We start from the raw sequence: 19,761 nt of genomic DNA, 5'->3' as shown, positions 1-19,761 counted from the left end.
TGCAGGGATGAACCACGGGGCATCCCCAAGCTTAGACTTTTCACTCTTCTTGATCATAGTATATCATCCTCCTCTCTTGACCCTTGAAAACTTCCTCCACACCAAACTCGAAACAAACTCATTAGAGGGTTAGTGCATAATAAAAAATTCACATGTTCAGAGGTGACACAATCATTCTTAACACTTCTGGACATTTCTCAAAGCTACTGGAGGTTAATGGAACAAAGAAATCCATCCAACACAGCAAAACAGGCAATGTGAAATAAAAGACAGAATCTGTCAAAACAGAACAGTCCGTAAAGACGAATTTTTTAGAGGCACCAGACTTGCTCAGATGAAAACGCTCAAATTGAATGAAAGTTGCGTACATATCTGAGGATCACGCACGTAAATTGGCAGATTTTTCTGAGTTACCTACAGAGAACCCTGCCCAAATTCGTGACAGCATGCAATCTGTTTCTGCGCAGTAATCCAAATCTAGTATCATCTTTACTATCAAAGACTTTACTTGGCACAACAATGCAATAAAATAAAGATAAGGAGAGGTTGCTACAGTAGTAACAACTTCCAAGACACAACAAAACAGTAACAAAATAAACACATGGGTTATCTCCCAAGAAGTGCTTTCTTTATAGCCATTAAGATGGGCTCAGCAGTTTTAATGATGCTCGCGCAAGAAATAAGAGTTGAAGCAAAAGAGAGCATCAAGAAGCAAATTCAAAAGAAATTTAAGCCTAACCCACTTCCTATGGAAAGGAATCTTGTACACAAATAAATTCATGAGGAGCAAAGTGACAAACATAGGAAGATAAAACACGAGGAACTTCAAGATTCTCAACATAAAGAGGGGAAACTTAATATTATTAAGATGCATATAACCATATTTCCCTCTCTCATAAAGATTTTCAGTAGCATCATGAACAAACTCAACAATATAACTATCACATAAAGCATTCTTATCATGGGTCTCATGCATAAAATTATTACTACTCCCAACATAAGCATAATCAATTTTATTAGTTGTAGTGGGAGCAAATTCAACAAAGTAGCTATCATTATTATTCTCATCATCAAATATAGGAGGTATAGTATCATCATAATAAACTTTATCCTCCATAGTAGGTGGCACCAAAAGACCACTATCATTATAATTATCATATATGGGAGGCATATCATAATCAACATAAACTTTCTCCTCAATACCCGGAGGGCTAAAGAGATCATTTTCATCAAAACCGACCTCCCCAAGCTTAGAATTTTCTATATCATTATCAACAATGGTGTTCAAAGCGTTCATACTAATATTACTACTAGCATGCAAATAAGATTCCATAGGTTTTTTAATTTTCGCATTAAACCATTCATGTCTTGACTCGAGAAATAGTATAAAAAGCTCACAGATGTTTTCCATTATGCCTTACTAGTGTAAAACAAGAAACAAAAAGATGCTATTGCAGGATCTAAAGGAAATAGCTTCGAGCACACACACAACGGCGCCAGAAAAGTACTTAGTTACCTGGGACCGGAGTATGAGTGCCTTTTACCTTTCCTCCCCGGCAACGGCGCCAGAAAAGTGCTTGATGTCTACGGGTGCTTCTATTCTTGTAGACAGTGTTGGGCCTCCAAGAGTAGAGGTTTGTAGAACAGCAGCAAGTTTCCCTTAAGTGGATCACCCAAGGTTTATCGAACTCGGGGAGGAAGAGGTCAAAGATATCCCTCTCAAGCAACCCTGCAATCACGATACAAGAAGTCTCTTGTGTCCCCAACACACCTAATACACTTGTCAGATGTATAGGTGCACTAGTTCAGCGAAGAGATAGTGAAATACAAGTGGTATGAATGAATATGAGCAGTAGTAATGGCGCCAGAAAAGTGCTTGCTGGCGTGCAGATGATGGTAGTAATATTGCAGGAAGTAAAGATGCAGTAAAACAGTAAACAAGCGATGATTGCAGTATTTGGAAACAAGGCCTAGGGATCATACTTTCACTAGTGGACACTCTCAACATTGATCACATAAATAAATAAGTTCTCTTCCTTTGTGCTACATGTACTCTTGTTTGATAATGAACACCATTCGTTGTGTAGGGCTACAAGAGCACCTCAATGCCGGAGTTAACAAGCTCCACAACATTCGACATTCATATTTAAGTAACCTTTAGAGCATAATAGATCTTTGCAATTTAAACCGAGTACTAACATAGCATGCACACTCGTCACCATCACACTACGAAGGGGGAATAGAGTACTTTAATAACATCACTAGAGTAACACATAGATGAATAGTGATACAAAACTCATATGAATCTCAATCATGTAAGGCAGCTCATGAGATCATTGTATTGAAGTACATAGGAGAGAGATTAACCACATAGCTACCGGTACAACCCTTAGCCTCGATGGAGAACTACTCCCTCCTCATGGGAGACAAGCAGCGTTGATGAAGATGGCGGTGGTGTTGATGGAGGAGCCTTCCGGGGCACTTCCCCGTCCCGGCGGCGTGCCGGAACGGAGACTCCTGTCCCCCGGATCTTGGCTTCGCGATGGCGGCGGCTCCGGAAGGTTTCTCGTACCGTGGCTTTTCCGTATCGAAGATTTAGGTCAGGGACCTTTAAATAGGCGAAGAGGCGGAGTCGGAAGGCTGACGGGGCCACCACACAGTAGGGCGGCGCGCCTGGCTCCTTGGCCGCGCCGCCACGTTGTGTGGGCCCCCTGTGGCTCTCCTCTGGTGGCTCTCGGGTGTTCTGGAAGCTTCGTGGAATTCTAAGATGCTGGGCGTTGATTTCGTCCGATTCCGAGAATATTTCCTTACTAGGATTTCTGAAACCAAAAACAACAGAAAACAGGAACTGGCACTTCGGCATCTCGTCAATAGGTTAGTTCTGGAAAATGCATAAATATGACACATAATGTGTATAAAACATGTGAGTATCATCATAAAAGTAGCATGGAACATAAGAAATTATAGATACGTTTGAGACGTATCACTCTCCCACACACAATATAGTTAAAAGCATACTTTAATTTTGCTTACATGAATCCTAGTGCTAGAGGTAGATCCAACAATCACTGAGAACACTTTGTCCTATTAAGTTTCAACCCATTTCTTAGAACGTTTTTACTTCTTTATTTACTTTATTTGCAACCATTTACAACACCCCCTTTAAACATTTTGAGATTAGAAAACAATTATCTGTAGTAGAAAGTAACAACGGGCATTAAGACCCTAACCAGTAGCTTCTCGTGATTCGATACTCTTATTTCGAAACTACCTACAACCGATATGTGTTCTTGCAGTCATTAGTTTGTTAAAATGTAGATATATCTATTGCTATTTAGTGTCTAGATACGTCTAAATTTTGATAAACCTTCAACGTGTCTCGTGGGACGGAGGAACTAAAAGAAGTTACGCACTGGATTTATATGCGCTCCATTTCTCTAGGCGCCCAAGTTGCATGAGGACATGATATTGGATGCAATCATGCAACCCTTTGGCAATAGTCGTACGGGATTTCTAGGTCTGAGAGGCGTCTCACGTAAGAATTTTTTTTTTGATAAAGGATGCTTTATTACTTTTTGGGAAGCAATTACATCCAGCCTCTGCATAACCAGGATGCACACAGCCGTTTATGAAAGTCAAGTCTAAAAAAGATGCCAAACTAAAAACTAGGCGAAATACATATCGGAACGATGAATCGCAAAACGCCTAAGATGTGGGTGTGGCTTCAATCCGTAGACTATGCTGCCACCCATCTAGGGAAAAAGTATCCCTCGCCGTGGCCTCCAATCGTGTACAGACCTCCGTAAATAGGTCTCGGTTCTCCATACGCTGAAGAGGTAACCATGAACGAAGAATCCCTGTACATCTGTAGATGACCTGCAACAAAGAGGAGTTAATGTCATTAAAAATCTTGTCATTTCTACTCAGCCAAAGCGCCCAGATAACTGCCAGCGCCCCCACCCTAAGAAGCAACTTAAACCTTGAATCTATACCATGAAGCCAGTTACCGAAGACATTGGCCACACTAGTGGGGGGATACAAGGTAGACGCTACTTGGATGACAGACCAAATAGATCTCGCGAACTGGCACTGGAAGAAGAGGTGTTTAATAGTTTCATCATGATGACAAAAAACATATCGAGAGCTTCCTTGCCAATTCCGCTTAACAAGATTGTCTTTGGTGAGGATGACTCCTCGACGAAGGTACCATCCAAAAAAAATTTATTTTTAATGGTATCTTCATCTTCCAAATTTTCTTATTATTATCAACCGGTAAATCAGAATGGATTAAGGCGATGTATAAGGATTTTACCGAGAAAGAGCCATCTACATGTAAATTCCACCTAAATTCATCTGGTTCAGGCGATAGGTTAACATCCCCCAACCTATGAATTAAAGCGTTCCATGCCACTAGCCTTTGTCCTAGCAAAACACGTCGGAACGTCACATTCGGTGGAGAGGTAGCCATTACTGTGGCAATGGTATCTCCCTTGCGACGAACGATACTATACAACGCAGGATACTGTTCACTTACAGGTGCATTGTGTAACCAAGCATCCTCCCAGAAACGTATCTGTGCCCCATTCTTAATTGAGAAAGTACCATGACGAAAAAAGGCATTTTTTGACGCTATTAGACCAGCCCAGAAGTGTGAATCTCCAGGTTTCCGTAAGAATGATCTGTTTACATATGCCTTTAGTCATCTTTAGGTGGTTTATTCATGTTCAGACTCTGTATGACTCATGAGTTGTAGTAATAATTTGCTGTAATACTATGCTAACCAATAGTATTCGGCTGCAAGGGTTTCAGGTAATCCGTCAGTTACATCAGTTCCCCGACTACCCCTTCTCAGTATACATCCCTCCGTACTTCCGCATCAGCCATTTCCGTCCTCCTCAGCGTACCGTCGAGCTTGACCGATACTCGATCATACGAACATCATCCACACGCACCGACGGCAAAAGGCCAGAGCCACACGACGTCCACTCCCAGAAAGTCGCGACGTCGCAGATTGACACGAGCAGACAACGCACGCCCTTTGCCTTTTTCGCACTCCACCTCGACCTCCCTACCTCCCCGTCCGGCTCTGGGAGCTCCAGATCTGGGGGAGGACATGAACACGGCGAGAGGGACACCCAAACCAGCACTACCACCAACCACGCTTCTCCCCGACACAACGATCAATCATACGCTTCTCCCCAGCCGCAGTGACACACTCACTCACTCACTGACAGACAAACCACCAGCAACAACCTCCCATATCCAACTCTACCCAGAAGAACAGCCGAGAGATTAAAAAATCAGAGCTACCAACTGACTGCAACCTCCCAACCCCCCACCTCCGGCCTCCTAAACTCCTCCCCTCCGCACTACTGAGCCTGCCGAGCTAGCTAACTGTTGAGGTTCTTGCGTCGTCGGCGTCACTGGCATTGTCAGTTCGTCGCTGCCGCCGACTGCGAGGAGTTCAATAGAGATCAGTACTATGGCGCGTGCGGTGGCTCTTGCTGCCGGGCTGGCCGCCATGCTGGTCTCGATGCTGGCGTCGGCGGCCACGGCGCAGATGGACAGCTGCAGCGGCGACCTGCCGGCCGCGCTCGTCGGCAACTACTCGGGGATGGCCTGCCAGCCCGTTTGGAACAACTTCGTGCTCCGGGTACGTCTGTCGTCATTGTTAATTCATTAGGCACAGTTGCACGTTTCTGCAGTTTAATAAACTGATCGAGTGGCTAACTGGGTTCTGCTCCGGGCGGTGGATGGTTCAGTGTCTGTTTCTGCTTCAAATGGCTTGGGATCTGTGATGATCTAGCTATAGAATTTAGATTCCTGAGATCCTGTTCAAGTTATATACTATTGCCCATTCACCTTAGAGCAGAGCAGCTATGGTTATAGCTTACCTGAGGTACCGGGGTACTGAACTATAGTGATAAAGAAATTCATCCGAAAAACCCGTACAGTTACAGCTGCATATATCTATGAGTTACTCATTTTCCTGATGATTCAATGGGCGAGAGTTGGCACGGTACTGTGAGACCCAAGAAATTTGGTACCCGTGAACATAGGGGCCAAGCAGTAATTGGACAATAACTCTCATAATTCAAGTGTCTTGTACATTACTCGAATCACTCACCTCACTCCTCTGCAATAACAATCCGTTTCCAATCTGCAGTACCAGCAGGACAAGAACAACGTGCTCCGGGTAGTGCTGTCGACCATGTACAGCACGGGGTGGGTGGGGATGGGGTTCTCGCGGGACGGCCTCATGATCGGCTCCAGCGCCATGGTGGGGTGGATGGGCAAGAAGGGCCTCCCCCACATCCGCCAGTTCTCGCTCCGGGCAAAGTCCGGCTCCAAGGCCGCCGTCGTCGACAGGGGCTTCCTCGTCTCCAACGACCACGACCACACCGTCGTCGTGCAGCAGGCCAAGATCTACGTCGCGTTCCAGCTCAAGTTCTCCTACCGCCTCTCCCACCAGCACATCATCCTCGCCTTTGGGTCCGGCGTGCCGGTCAAGAACAAGCTCACCAAGCACCAGGACAAGACCTCGTTCACCTTCGATTTCACCACCGGTAGGCTTGCTGACTCTCTCTCCTTACAGCATAATTTGCAGCCTAATTTAACTGTAAGAAAATGCAGTAAGTTGAGTGTAATGCTCATGCATGTTTGCAGCTGAAATTTACATTATTGTAAGAAATGGACGTTTTCTATGAAATTTGTGCGCTCCCTACGAGACTTGATTAGCAAGCTCGGTTGAACTGCAAGTCATGTGTCGGTTAGCAGAAAAAGGTTTGTTGTTTCTTCAAGCATCTGTCGACATCGTGTATCACATCCATATAGGTTCCAAATCAACATCATACGCACAACAAAGTGGCTTTTCTTGCCATCAACATCATAATCATTATTACGAGTAATATTTCTAAAATATTTTTATAATATGTTCGCCGATCTGCAGGGAAAACATTCGCGGACGGTCATACATGTTTGGAACTGATATTTACATTATTGTAAGAAATGAAAGTTTTCTATGAAATGTGTGCGCTCCAGATGAGACTTGATTAGCAAGCTCGGTTGAACTGCAGTCATGTGTCGGTTAGCACAAAAAGGTTTGTTGCTTCTTGAAGCGTCGGTCGGCATCATGCATCATCTCCATATAGTTGCCAAATCAACATCATACGTACAACAAAGTAGCTTTTCTCACAATCATTATCATCATCATTTTTTTCTGAAATAATTTTATAATATGCTTGCCGATCTGCAGGGAAAACGTTCGCCGACGGTGCCTTCCCCTACGGCCTGAGGCGGGCGCATGGCGGGCTCAACCTGTTCGCGTGGGGCATTCTGCTGCCGATCGGCGCCATCCTAGCGCGCTACTTCCGGCGCATGGATCCTCTCTGGTTCTACCTTCACGTCGGTATCCAGCTAGCAGGATTCATCATCGGCCTCGCCGGTGTCGTTGCTGGCGTAGCTCTGTATAGCAAGATCCAAGCCGATATCCCAGCCCACCGAGGCCTCGGCATATTCGTTCTTTTCCTCGGCATTCTGCAAGTTAGTTCACTCAATGGCTCGGTTTTCTCTGATGTCTTGGTGGCATCATCTGAATCCCTTTCAAATTTTAATTTTGCGCGAATTGCTTGCAGGTTCTGGCATTCTTCGTAAGGCCCAACACGGACTCGAAGTACCGCAAGTACTGGAACTGGTACCACCACTGGGCTGGTAGGCTAGTGCTATTCTTCGCGGCTGTCAATATTGTTCTTGGGATCCATGTCGGCGGAAGCCATGACTCCTGGAAGATCGGCTACGGTTTCAACCTCGCCATTCTCCTTGTGGCCGTCATCGGACTGGAGTTCATGTTGTGGACAAGATGGTCCAAGAACAGCACCTCCACACCGACATATTGAGCTCGGTCACAACTGGGGCGTCTGCTCATGTGGCAATATCGTGGCAATGACACCCCTATTTTTTAGTTCTTTTTTTTCTTTTTAGTTCTTTTTTTTTCTTGGTTATGTGGTTTGTTTGTTCGTTTACGTCCATGTTCTACCTTTGCTGGTATACTCTTGATAATGTAAGTCTCAGTAGGCCCAGCTGAGCGTGGACACATACACAAGTTTGGACATAATTTTGCGATGTCTGAAATGTACTAAAAATATCTGAAACAACTATGGATGTGGCCTTATGACGGTCCCTATTTAGGTGACACATGGGTTTATCGAGGTCTAGTTTTGACCATCCATTTGAGTAAGGAAAATGGGTAATATGTTATGCATGTTATATTATCAAATTTGTAATAAATAAATTTTTAATGCTATAATTTTTAGAAAATTAAAAAATGAATAACCGGTCAAATAAAAATCAGTTATAACGTATAGTTGTGTAACATGCTGCTAACTAGTGTCGAACTTCTTTTGGGACAGAAGGCAACCATGGGAGGGAAGGAGGTTCCGAACTCCCGGGACTCCTGGGTAAGCTCTCGGCTCCTTCCGGGGCAACATAGAGTTGTGCATTGGCTTTCATAGTTTATTAAAGAGCATGCTCTATAGGAAAGTTTTACAAATATAAGTTAGCGGTCTTGATTTGATTTCCAATTGTACCTTCTTAAGCTGACACACTCTGAATAGTACGATTTTCCATGCGACGGAATACAATTAAAGCATGGATATGTAATATATTTCCACCTTATGCATAAGGAGTTTTCCAACCATCACTAGGCACTCTCATAAGCTCAAGAATTTTTTTAGTACTCTTACCATATGTTATTATTAACACCAAAACCACTTAAGGAGTGAATTGTATTTTCAACATTTTCAAAGGAACTAAAGAAAATCTATTTGATTGAAAGAGGAAATTTAAGGAGGAATTAGACTAGGATTATCCTCAAGTCCAAGAAGAAAAGGTTCATTCACTTTCAATCCTTGTTAAACAAATTCAGATACATTAGTTGTTGTCTCCCTAAAAAAACCTATAGTGGATCTAGAATACCATCAACTAAGAAAATACCTAAGAAGGTACGTTAAATGAGAGTCCTAGCTCGGAGATGGTTAATATAGACAGAGCCCACGTGCAGAAGAATCATTCGGTCCACATTGTGAAAGAACTTACATAGGCCTCGATGGTTGTAGATCGTATCTATATTTGATCGATGGGATCACCCTGTCATATCAATACAAGCTCATAACATGAGAAGGGTGCCATCGTGTAGGTTATTCACCTTAGGGTTCTTTTATTTACTTACTTTGATGTTCTAATTTTTTCTTTGGTGACCAAATTTGATTGTCGCATAGATTGTGTCTTTTCATTAGGCCAAAAAGAAACTCAAAGTAACATAAATAATTTAACTGCTAACATTACTGCCTAGACAAGTTTACAATTCTCTTCATATTTATCAACATTGTTTTGGGGGTCCAGGCCAACCAAGGTTGCAATTCCTGGAATATAGGTAATTTCAACCGTGATGTTATCTTTGTCACCGTATTAGAATCATTATCGGGTGCGCTTGAACTAGTCGAACAACACCGGTCCAAACCAGGCGACCGCTTGTAAAGCCTAAGATCTTTTCATATTGCGAGGGAGATTCCCAATGTTTCATATGTTATGTTATTTTAATTTGTTTGAACATGAGCTGCATTTTGCTTCTATACTTTATTTTACTTATTATTTTTGTGTATATTTTTCCTATTTTAAATACAATTGTGAGTATGTTGAGCTAACCATGGTACACATACGCAACTTTAGACATAACTTTAGAACATCATAAATACTAAAATATTTTGAATAACCCACGGATGCAGTCATTTACTGTATAAAACAAAAGGAAGTTTAGTGGCACCAATCTCGGTACTATATGGTATGAATATCACGGTACAAAAGAACAATGAAAAGATGCACCAAAAATGGCTACAACAATCTGTCTTTAGCACCATTGTGGCTATGGATTTTAAGGGTGCAATATAATAAAACTTGAATATTAACTCCAAGGCAAGTCGTTTAGGACAATTACATCGTCTTCAACGTGAAAATGTTACTCTCAATTTATATAAATTTATAATTCTCAAATATAAATATATATAATTATGTCTATTCAAATAAGGAAAATCCTAAAGTATAAGTTACTTTTAAGGACTTACATTGGAATTGGATGGACAACTATATATAGATATTTTGCAGATATATGAGCACATGAAAAAACTGGACACTTAACTTTGCAGGTATTTTGTAGATGTTTTAAGCGTTTTTCACACGCTACCACATCTAGGAGCCGCACAATTGCATCCACCGTTCTCGCGCACTGCCCCTGATGAAGTGATGCGCTTCCACTGGTTCCTCCACTCTAGCGCTCGATAATCCATAGACCAGGTTGGTGTTTACCCAGCACCGCAACCCCCCTCCCCCCCTCCTTGGGTATGGTCATGGCCCAGTCCTCATTTTATTGCATAATTTTTTCGTTTTCATTTTCTGTTTTCATTTTGTTTTATTTTTTCTTTTTCTTTTTTTATTTAGAAAATATTAAAATTAAAAAAATCAAGTTTCAAATGTTTAGATTTAGAAATGTTCAAATTTTAAAATAGTAAAATTTGAAATGGTTCAAAACCGAAATTGTTCATATTAAAAAAATCATATTATGAATAGTTTCGATTTTGAATTTGAATTTATTTTAAATTTTAAAAATTGTTGAAATCTAAAAAATGTTGATATGAGAAAAATATTCAGTTTGAAAAATGTTTTGATTTTGAAAAGAAATGAGATAGTGTTCAAATTTAAGTTGAAATGCAAAAAACCACAACAACAACAACAACAACAACAACAAGGAAACAAAGGAGTTGTTGCTGTTATCTATAGAGATGCAAATGGATTAGTTCTCGGTGCTTCAATGTTGGCTGTTCCAGGAATCTCTAACCCGATCACACTAGAAGCTATTGCCTGCTATGAAGGTCTATCACTTGCTGGGTGGATTTGCATCTACAAAAAAAGTTTGTTGCATCTGACTGTTTGGAAGTGATCAATGCTATTATAGATTCTAGTTGGTGCAGCTAGTACTCTGCGTAACGGGAGATTGCCCAAAGAAGAGCTGATATTGCAAAGGCAATATTCAGCCATGAGAAACGATGCTTCAACTCAAATGCTCACAATTTAGCTTGTTTTTGTATTTTACTTGAACATCGTCGCCAAGTGTGGCTTTTAAGCTCACCGGATACTTCTATTGTACCAAACTTTGTTGAGTAATAAAAAGGCGATCGTTCCGCTAAAAAAATGGACCAGCCAATTGATGCGCGGATGGACTCCTATTGCTCGCCTTGACGATTCGACTCCCAAAAGTTCCAGAACGGTGCCGCATGGGTGATTCGTGTGCAGTGAGCACCCACTAATGGAGGCCAATATAACGAAATTCCATCGTCTCCAAGGAGCTCTCCTCTAATTCTCAAGGTTCTACTCCTTCCACATCAAATTACCTTCTTGTAGATGGTATGCGTTTGTCAATTTTCTTCCTCAACTTGAATAACACTCCCTCGGTACCAAAATGGAAGACGTCTAAGGATTAGTCAAACGTCAATGTCTTAAAAGTTTGACCAAATTTATACACAAAAATATTAATATTTACAATATTAAATCAATATCAATAAATTCACCACGGAGTATATGTTTTTAATGTGTTCATTCGATATTGTAGATGTAAATATTTTTTTCTAAATATTTGTTCAAAAATAGTAAGGTTTGACTTTGGATCCTTAGACGCCTTACATTTTGAGACGGAGGGAGTACATAACTGATTTACTCGTTTGATTTTCGCTTTGTGTTTGATTGATTCTATTAACTAAATTCAAGAGATCTTTTTGTTCAATCAGAGCGAGTTCTTCTTTTTTGATTCTTGCTAAGGGGATGAGAAAAGGGAAAGTTCATTGAGAGCGAGCTCTTGTTCTTGCCGCAAGGTAATATGCTGAATTCCCATGACATGCTATGATAAGAAATAGTTTGCAATGTAAAGTTTAGACTCCATTGACCATTGATGTATGCAATGTGTTTATACTCCCTTGTTGCAATTTACATCCGCCTTCGTGCGTGCACAAGGACCCAAAGGAGTCATTTTGCTACAGGGCCCCAAATATTTATAGACCGGCACTGTCTGCTCATCGAGCTGATGCCTTTTCTTTTTGTAGTGAAGCGAGATGTGCCAAACCACCTCTCCCTGGCGGACTTAAGATTTTCATCAACCATGGACACATTGTAAGCCAGTCAAATTTTCAACTGATTTTTCGCTAAATTTTGATCAAAGTAAGTTGTCCTGCTGGCCGGAAGGTTGGGCATGTGGTCAGGCTTAGGGACGGTTGGATCCGCCTGTGCCCACAGCAGCCAACAACACAAATTATGTACATAGCCAGTTGTGTTAATCAAATAAGATATAAAGTGTTACATGGATCTCGAGGTTACCAAGGGGAAATAAAACATTGAATCGGGTTATGAAAAAAATCTTTCTAAGTTAGAAGAGAACTCAACTTACAACACTCGCTGATGAATGTAAATATTTAATTGCACTAGTTGTCAAACAAAAACTCGAACACTTGGGCAAGCATGAAGCAAAAAAAAAAATGAGCACATCTTTTTTGCTAAGGTGTATAAGCATTTCCTGAAGTTAAACACGTAAAGTTGGATCAAGCTTAGAGAAAAATCTATTTAGAACTACTATACTATATAGCTATAATATGAAAATGTATGTGATGATAAATCTAATGACAGAAATAGTTAAACTACATTTTTTATTGGAAGGAGTACATTATGTCGACATATTTTCATATGTTTCAAGACGTAAAAAAAATTCATTCTTAATTTGACAGATAATTTTGCGTATGTTTCAACACTTAAAATTTTTTATGATCGGCGAGGGATCACCTCGCCAATGCCTACGTATTGTAGACTTGGGTTTCGGGAGAGAGCGACGATGGAGATTCCGGGAGCGAGATTAGCCACACGACGTACCCAGCTTCGGGTCCCCTCGGTGGAGGATCCCTACGTGCTGCTAGCAATCTAGTATATGATCATAGATGTGTTTACAGGGTGCCGCCGTAGGCGGAGCTATGTTGTCTATCTATTGTCCCCCCTATTTCGGGTGCCCTGGCTAGCTTTATATATGCAACCAGCCTAGGGTTTTACAAGAGTCCTAGTCGACTACTTCTTCGGGTTGCCTTGTTGGGCCTTCTCCATATTGGGCCGAGCCGATCCAGGTATACCAATAACGGGTACCCAAAGGGTATACCCATGTCAGTAGCCCCCGAGTGTCTAGGGAAGTCGAAGACTTGCGTAGAGACTCCAAGCATAATCATCTCCAAAGGCGAGGTCCATGTCGTAGATCATGTGTAGCATAAATGATGTCGATGATTTTCGAAGTTATTTTTCTATCAGGTGCGCGACAGCGCTCCCGATGGGAGTAGCCCCCGAGTCTATGGGTAAGTGCTTGCACTTAGGCATTGTTATCACCAGAATTTGACCGGGTCAGAGGTGGGCCGCGATTGGAGATGAGCTTGAAGAATATACATAGAAGGAATACATGAATCGGCCTTGTATACCAAGTTTGGGCTAGTTTGCCTGTGTATCTGTAACATAGTAGGATACGTGTCGTTTAGAAGTTAGAGTTTAACCCGTGCACGGTTAGGTGCACACCTGAATTAGAAAGTCCCCCGGACTATAAATATGTATCTAGGGTTTATGAAATAAACAACAATCAACGTTCACCACAAACCAATCTCGGCGCATCGCCAACTCCCCCGTCTCGAGGGTTTCTTCCGGGTAAGCACCATGCTGCCTAGATCGCATCTTGCGATCTAGGCAGCACATGTTTATTCGTTGTTCATGCGTTGCTCGTGCTGAAGCCTTTTTGATGGCGAGCAACGTAGTTATCATAGATGTTTTAGGGTTAGCATTGTTCTTCGTATCATATGCTATCGTCGTGCGACCCTTAGGCATCTAGCCGCCCTTACACCTATCTTGGGTGTAAGGGCGGCACCCGCTTGATCATTATCTAGTAGATCCGATCCGTTATGATTGCTCCTTGTTCTTCAAGGATTAGTTTAATATCTGCATCGTTAGGCCTTACAAACGGGTTGAAGGATCCAGGTGGCGCGTAGGGTGTAGTTTGCTAGCCCTAGACAGGATGTTCCGAGGATCAACTTCGTGTTGGTTTTTAGGCCTTGTCTAGGGTCGGTTTACGATCACCGTGCGTGGCCGCGAGGCTCGGTCACGAGTAGGATGTTCCGATTATGCGGTGAAAACCCCAAATCGTAGTAGGTCGCTTTAGCTTTATCTTGATCAAGCAGGACCACCATCCGATCGTACACCTCGTACGCATCATGGGTGGATCGGCTCTTTGAGCCGATTCACAGGACAACCTGAGAGCCGATCGAGGCTCGTATTTAACGTTTACGTGTATGCCATGCAGGAAACTAAGCGAGGCATTCTCCAACACCTTCCTGGCCAGGTATAGGTCAGGTGGCACGCCCTTGCATCAACATCGAACGTGCGTGCCGAAGGCTTTGCGGGCCGTCGCTCGGAGGGACCAGGGCCAGCCGCAGTCCTGGGAGATTCCCGGCTCTACGGTGTTGCCCGTCGCTGCCCGCCGGTGGGTTTCTGACCGCAACACATTCTCGCACGCCCGGTGGGACAATCTTCGACATTAACCGCATCGCCATCTACATCTGAGATGGCGGAAGGCACTCCGGTCAAGTACGAGGATCTGACTGAGGAGCTCAAGAAGAAGCATGACGAGATCAAAGCAGTCCTCGAAGCCGACCTCATCGGCTCTTTTCACGTAACCCGCTCACATGGCATCGGGTGGAAAGGGTTCTCACCTGAAGGCGCGCTCGATGGAGTGGACCTGTCCGCCCCGTCGAAGAACGCACCAGGTCGCCGCGTCGGAGATCAACTTCATGGTGGCTCATTCGCCGCACCGCCACTCGAGAGCCTCGGTGAACACTTTGGAGCGTGTCGCTCCGCGCGTGATCCAGGAAATCATGAGCCATCGGTATTCTCCGTCGGGACCAGCTCGGGGACTTACCAAGTAGAGATGCCACTCCAGTCCCGTCCACCGCCGCCGTTCGCGTTGGCAAGCATCGAAGTGCCGAATTCATCGGCATACGTCGTCTACAAGATCGGTGGTGACCCTAGTGACTACCAATTCTTGCATGAGGCGCCTAAGGAGATCCCGCACGGATACACGTGCGCATACGTGCCGGACTCGCAGTAGGCTGGGAGCTCTCAAACCAGGCTGCAACAGCAGGGACTTCCGGAACAGCAGGAGGAGTTTCGGGAACAGATCTTGAGAAGCAGACGTGGCTGGCTAAGTACGCCACCCCGACAAACCTCCAGAGCTCAGCTCCTGTAGTTGGCTCAGAGCTGGAAAAGCAAGCATGGCTGGCTAAGTATGCCACCCCGGCGAATCTCCGCAGTTCGACGCCCGCAGCCATCACCGCGGATCAGATTTGTACAATTCGAAAGACCAGTTCGGCATGATGCCGAAAAGGAGGACAATCGGCTATTCCAAGCCGTACCCCAACGAGTACGAGTTGATCCCACTACCACCCAAATATCGGCTCCCTGATTTCACCAAGTTTAATGGATCAGATGGTTCCAGCTCCATCGAGCATGTGAGCCGATATTTGGCGCAGCTGGGCACGATCTCAGCATCCGACGAGCTGCGTGTGAGGTTCTTCGCACAGTCCCTCACAGGATCGGCTTTCGGGTGGTACACATCGCTGCCACCAAACTCAATCCGGACTTGGAAGCAGTTGGAAGAGCAGTTCCACATACGAGTATCACTCGGAGGCTTCCGAGGCTGGTATTGCCGATCTAGCACAAGTACGACGAAGCGCGGGAAACAGTGGCGAGAATACGTCCAGCGCTTCAGGACCGTTAGGAACCGATGCTATTCGGTTCATGTAAGTGAAAAAGAAGCGATCGAGTTGGCGGTGGTGGGTCTCTCATCATCGATCAAGGACGTGGCCTCCCAAGCAGTACTACCCTTCACTAGCGCACATGGTGCGTAAGGCTGTCAGCATATGAACAGCGCCACCCGGATGTTTACCAGGATAAATTCAAGCGTGCGGTGGTCCTGGTTGAGGCAGACGAAGATGAATGTGCTGCGGGAGATCAAGAGGTAGCAGTGGCCGAATGGACTCGGGGGGAAGCCCCGTGTCCTGTAAATGGGTTAAGCCACAAGGTCCTCCAAAAGGGTTTGACTTCGACGTGACCAAAGCTGAGCAGATTTTCGACCTCTTACTCAAGGAGAAGCAGCTAAAGTTACCCGAAGGCCACAAGATCCCCACGGTGCAAGAGCTGAACGGAAAGCCATACCGCAAATGGCATAACACGTTCACCCACGCCACCAACGACCGCAGGGTGTGGCGTCAACAGGTCCAAATGGCGATAGAACAAGGGCGGCTAATTTTCAGCCAGTACGCCATGAAGGTCGACACACACCCCTTCCCCGCCGTTAACATGGTGGAGTATACTTACCATGGAGGGTGCCGACCAGATTTCTCGTGCAATATCAACATGGTAGGACCTGGGCACCACTCTGGTAAGGACGGAGATGAGGGCAGCTGCTCTCATAGCAAGGACACGGAGGAAGCCGCTCCACGCGATCGGCTCCGTCACGATGGCAAGCGCTACATCACAGAGGGAGAAGTAAGGAACGTAAGATATCAGCGACCTCTCTCTGATCACCTCCTCAACAAGTATGTGGGTCAATATGACCAACGACGGCGATACAACGACGATGATGAAAAAGATCGTCTGGCTAGGGACGACAGGAGACGTCGTCGGCATGATCGCGACGAGGAGCGATATGAGCGCCACGCCAAGGAAAAGTCGAGAGAGCAAGACGACGTGGATAGGCACTGGGACTGCCCCTTCTTCGACACTCGCTGGGATTCGGGAATGAGCCGATTGCCTACAATCGGCAACCGCCCGTAATGTAAACAAAAGAAGAAGGATGCAGCTAACGTGTCCGTGTTCAAACGTCTAGGGCCTCTCCCGCCTCGGAACAAGCATGCTGAGTCCGCTCGGGTGGAAGATCTCGAGGAACTAGAGGACGATGATGAAGAAGAAGACAAGTATCATCGGCCAAGGTGGTGCCCTGATGGGCTCAGCCGTTCCCAAAAGCGAAGGGTTCAGCGTCTACGTGGGTTGGAGGAAGCTGAAAGGTTATACCTGCACACGTTGAGGAAGGTGCGGCCTGATCTGGTCGCTAAAATTCAGCGAACTCTGGACGAAGAAGGTCGGCCACAAAGGAAAGAGTGGCGCCCCAGACAAAAGAAAGTCGACGATGAGACATCGGCTGGCACAAACATGGTGTTCATCCTTCCAACGGAGTTTAGTGCTCCAGGATTAGACAAAGCACCTGTGGCACAACTTGACTGCGGCCCACGGCCGGTCATCTTTGAGAAGCCACGAGAAAGCATCGACGTGACAAAGGACGGGGTTAGGCTGGTTTCAGCCACCGACCTGACAGTGTAACAAGGATAACGTCTATGGATAAACGTGGCGATGCCGACCCATGTGATCGGCCCCAAGGATCTATGGAGGAACATTGCAAAACCTTCATCGAGCAAGCAACATGGAGGCCGATTCCAGCAATCGGCCAAAATTATCCTCACCATTCATTCTGCCTGGATTCAACGTCGATCTAATGGGCAATGGGTTTTGCGTCGGCTGATGAGTTGGAAGAAATCCACACTGGTCCTAACAGAGCCGACGTTCACGTATAGTGCCTTGGCTAACCATAGAGCCGATATCAGCAGTTACCTGGCAGAATCAGCTCGGGGGGCATCTAATCAGATGAACATGTGCGATACATGTGCAGTGAAATATTGGGGGCCGATAGAAAAATCGGCCCGTAAAAAAAAATTTGAAATTCAAAACATCCTCACCGGAAGTTACATCAGCCTGCCGAAGATGATGAGCCGATCTGATCAGCAAGACGCAAGAATTGAAATGGAGAAGCTCGGGGGGGTAGCTCACCCTGAAGGTTCTCTCCTCTGGGGAGCCGATTTTGTTGAAATCGGTTGGCTCTGCATTATAATTTGGAAGCCGATGGTGGCACATTTGGCTAGCTCACTACTTTTCTCGCATTGACTGAGGCTCGGGGGGCAGCTTGCCCTGAAGGACCCTTTGCTATAGGAAGCCGATTTGGTTGAAATCGGCTGGCTCTGCATCTCAACTTTGTTGAGGAATGGTTGCTGCGGGAAAGCAGAGCAGGATTTCAAACAACGCTGTAGATTATCGAAAGAAAATTTGTGGATAAGTGATGCCTGTCCTGCAGAAGTATCAGCTCCGGCCTCCGGGTTGATTCAGCAATGGTCCTAGAGCTCTCTCGAAGGCAAAGGGGATTTGGAAACGAAGGATTCGGCAGGAGAACGTCTGGAACCCTAAGGTTAATGATGAGACTAGGCATTATTTCAGGAGTTTTGCCGTTAAATCTAACGCTGCGCTCAATGGCCGCGGTTTGGACCTGTTCGGTTGGAAGTTTGGGGATCTGAGTTTGAGCAAGGTTCGCAGGTTACCGTTTGAGGAGGTGGCTAAATTGGTCTATCTCAAAATTTATCGCAAGAGGCCGATGCGTTGCCATCGGCTCATTGAGCGTTGGCCAAATTAACAATCGGCAGAATCAGTACGAAAGGAAATCGGCAAAATCAAGTTAAGGAAAAGTCTTCTTCATTGATAAGAGAGGATTTTTACAATGAGGAGCCGATTGCTCAAGAAAGGAAGAACAAAAGAAGAGCCGATTGCTCAGGGACTACTAATCCTACATTGCTAATCCTCGCTAGCATCATCGTCGGCGTCGGAGTCGCCGTCGGCGCTACTTCCGGAGAATTCCTCGTCGCCGCTGCCCCAGCCTTCGGCCGGAGCTTCTTCTTCCTCGTCATCATCATCATCCTCGCTGTCCGCCCAGGCGCGGAAGCGCTTCGCCGGCGGGTACCCAGCGGAAGAGGAGGAATCATCCTCCTCCTCCTCCTCCTCTTCTCCTTCCTCGTCATCATCCTCGTCCTCGCTGTCCGCCCACATGCGGGAGCGCTTCATCGGCGGGTGCCTGGTGGAGGAGGAGACTTCTTTCTTCTTTACTTCTTCTTCTTTCTCCTCCTTGTCGGAGGAGATGGGGTTCGCCCCGGGGTGGAGGTCGTCTTCACTCTTGCTCTTCGGCGAAGATTGGAGGGGGAGGCCTGAGGAGGAAGAGGAAGGGGAAGACATTGCTACAGGGGAAGAGGGTTTTTGGGCGCTGGTGGACAGAACAGAGCAGGGGGGTGAAGTGGTAAACCGTTCGGCACAGATAAATAAAGGGGGTGTAGTGGAGATTTAATGCCATGACGGTTCTCGAGGACGTGATGCCGAAATTATCAATTCGTGCAGAGAAGCCTAGGAGGCGAGGCGAAATGATGGAAGATTCTGCGGCAGTTCTGCTCTGCCACGACATGACCCGACGAAGGAAAAGCGTAATGATTTTGGAAATGTCATTTCCAAAACCAGGGGGCATGTGTTATCACCAGAATTTGACCGGGTCAGAGGTGGGCCGCGATTGGAGATGGGCTTGAAGAATATACATAGAAGGAATACATGAATCGGCCTTGTATACCAAGTTTGGGCTAGTTTGCCCGTGTATCTGTAACATAGTAGGATACATGTCGTTTAGAAGTTAGAGTTTAACCCGTGCACGGTTAGGTGCACGCCTGAATTGGAAAGTCCCCCGGACTATAAATATGTATCTAGGGTTTATGAAATAAACAACAA

General features: G+C 45.2%; 1 protein-coding gene across 1 annotated transcript; it reads left to right on the top strand.

Moving 5' to 3' along the window:
• The first annotated feature begins 5,377 nt into the window (after positions 1 to 5,377).
• LOC124649623 (cytochrome b561 and DOMON domain-containing protein At3g61750-like) lies at positions 5,378 to 8,191 on the top strand. Its single transcript, XM_047189221.1, has 4 exons — positions 5,378 to 5,653; positions 6,167 to 6,566; positions 7,256 to 7,542; positions 7,635 to 8,191. Exons 1-4 carry the CDS (start codon positions 5,483 to 5,485, stop codon positions 7,893 to 7,895), a joined length of 1,119 nt encoding a protein of 372 aa, XP_047045177.1. The 5' UTR covers positions 5,378 to 5,482; the 3' UTR covers positions 7,896 to 8,191.
• Positions 8,192 to 19,761: the final 11,570 nt, after the last annotated feature.

This window comes from Lolium rigidum, chromosome 4, assembly GCF_022539505.1.
Source record: "Lolium rigidum isolate FL_2022 chromosome 4, APGP_CSIRO_Lrig_0.1, whole genome shotgun sequence".
NCBI lineage: Eukaryota > Viridiplantae > Streptophyta > Magnoliopsida > Poales > Poaceae > Lolium > Lolium rigidum.
The sequence above is the reverse complement of the archived record's forward strand: the minus strand, read 5'-3'. Positions and strand labels throughout refer to the sequence as shown.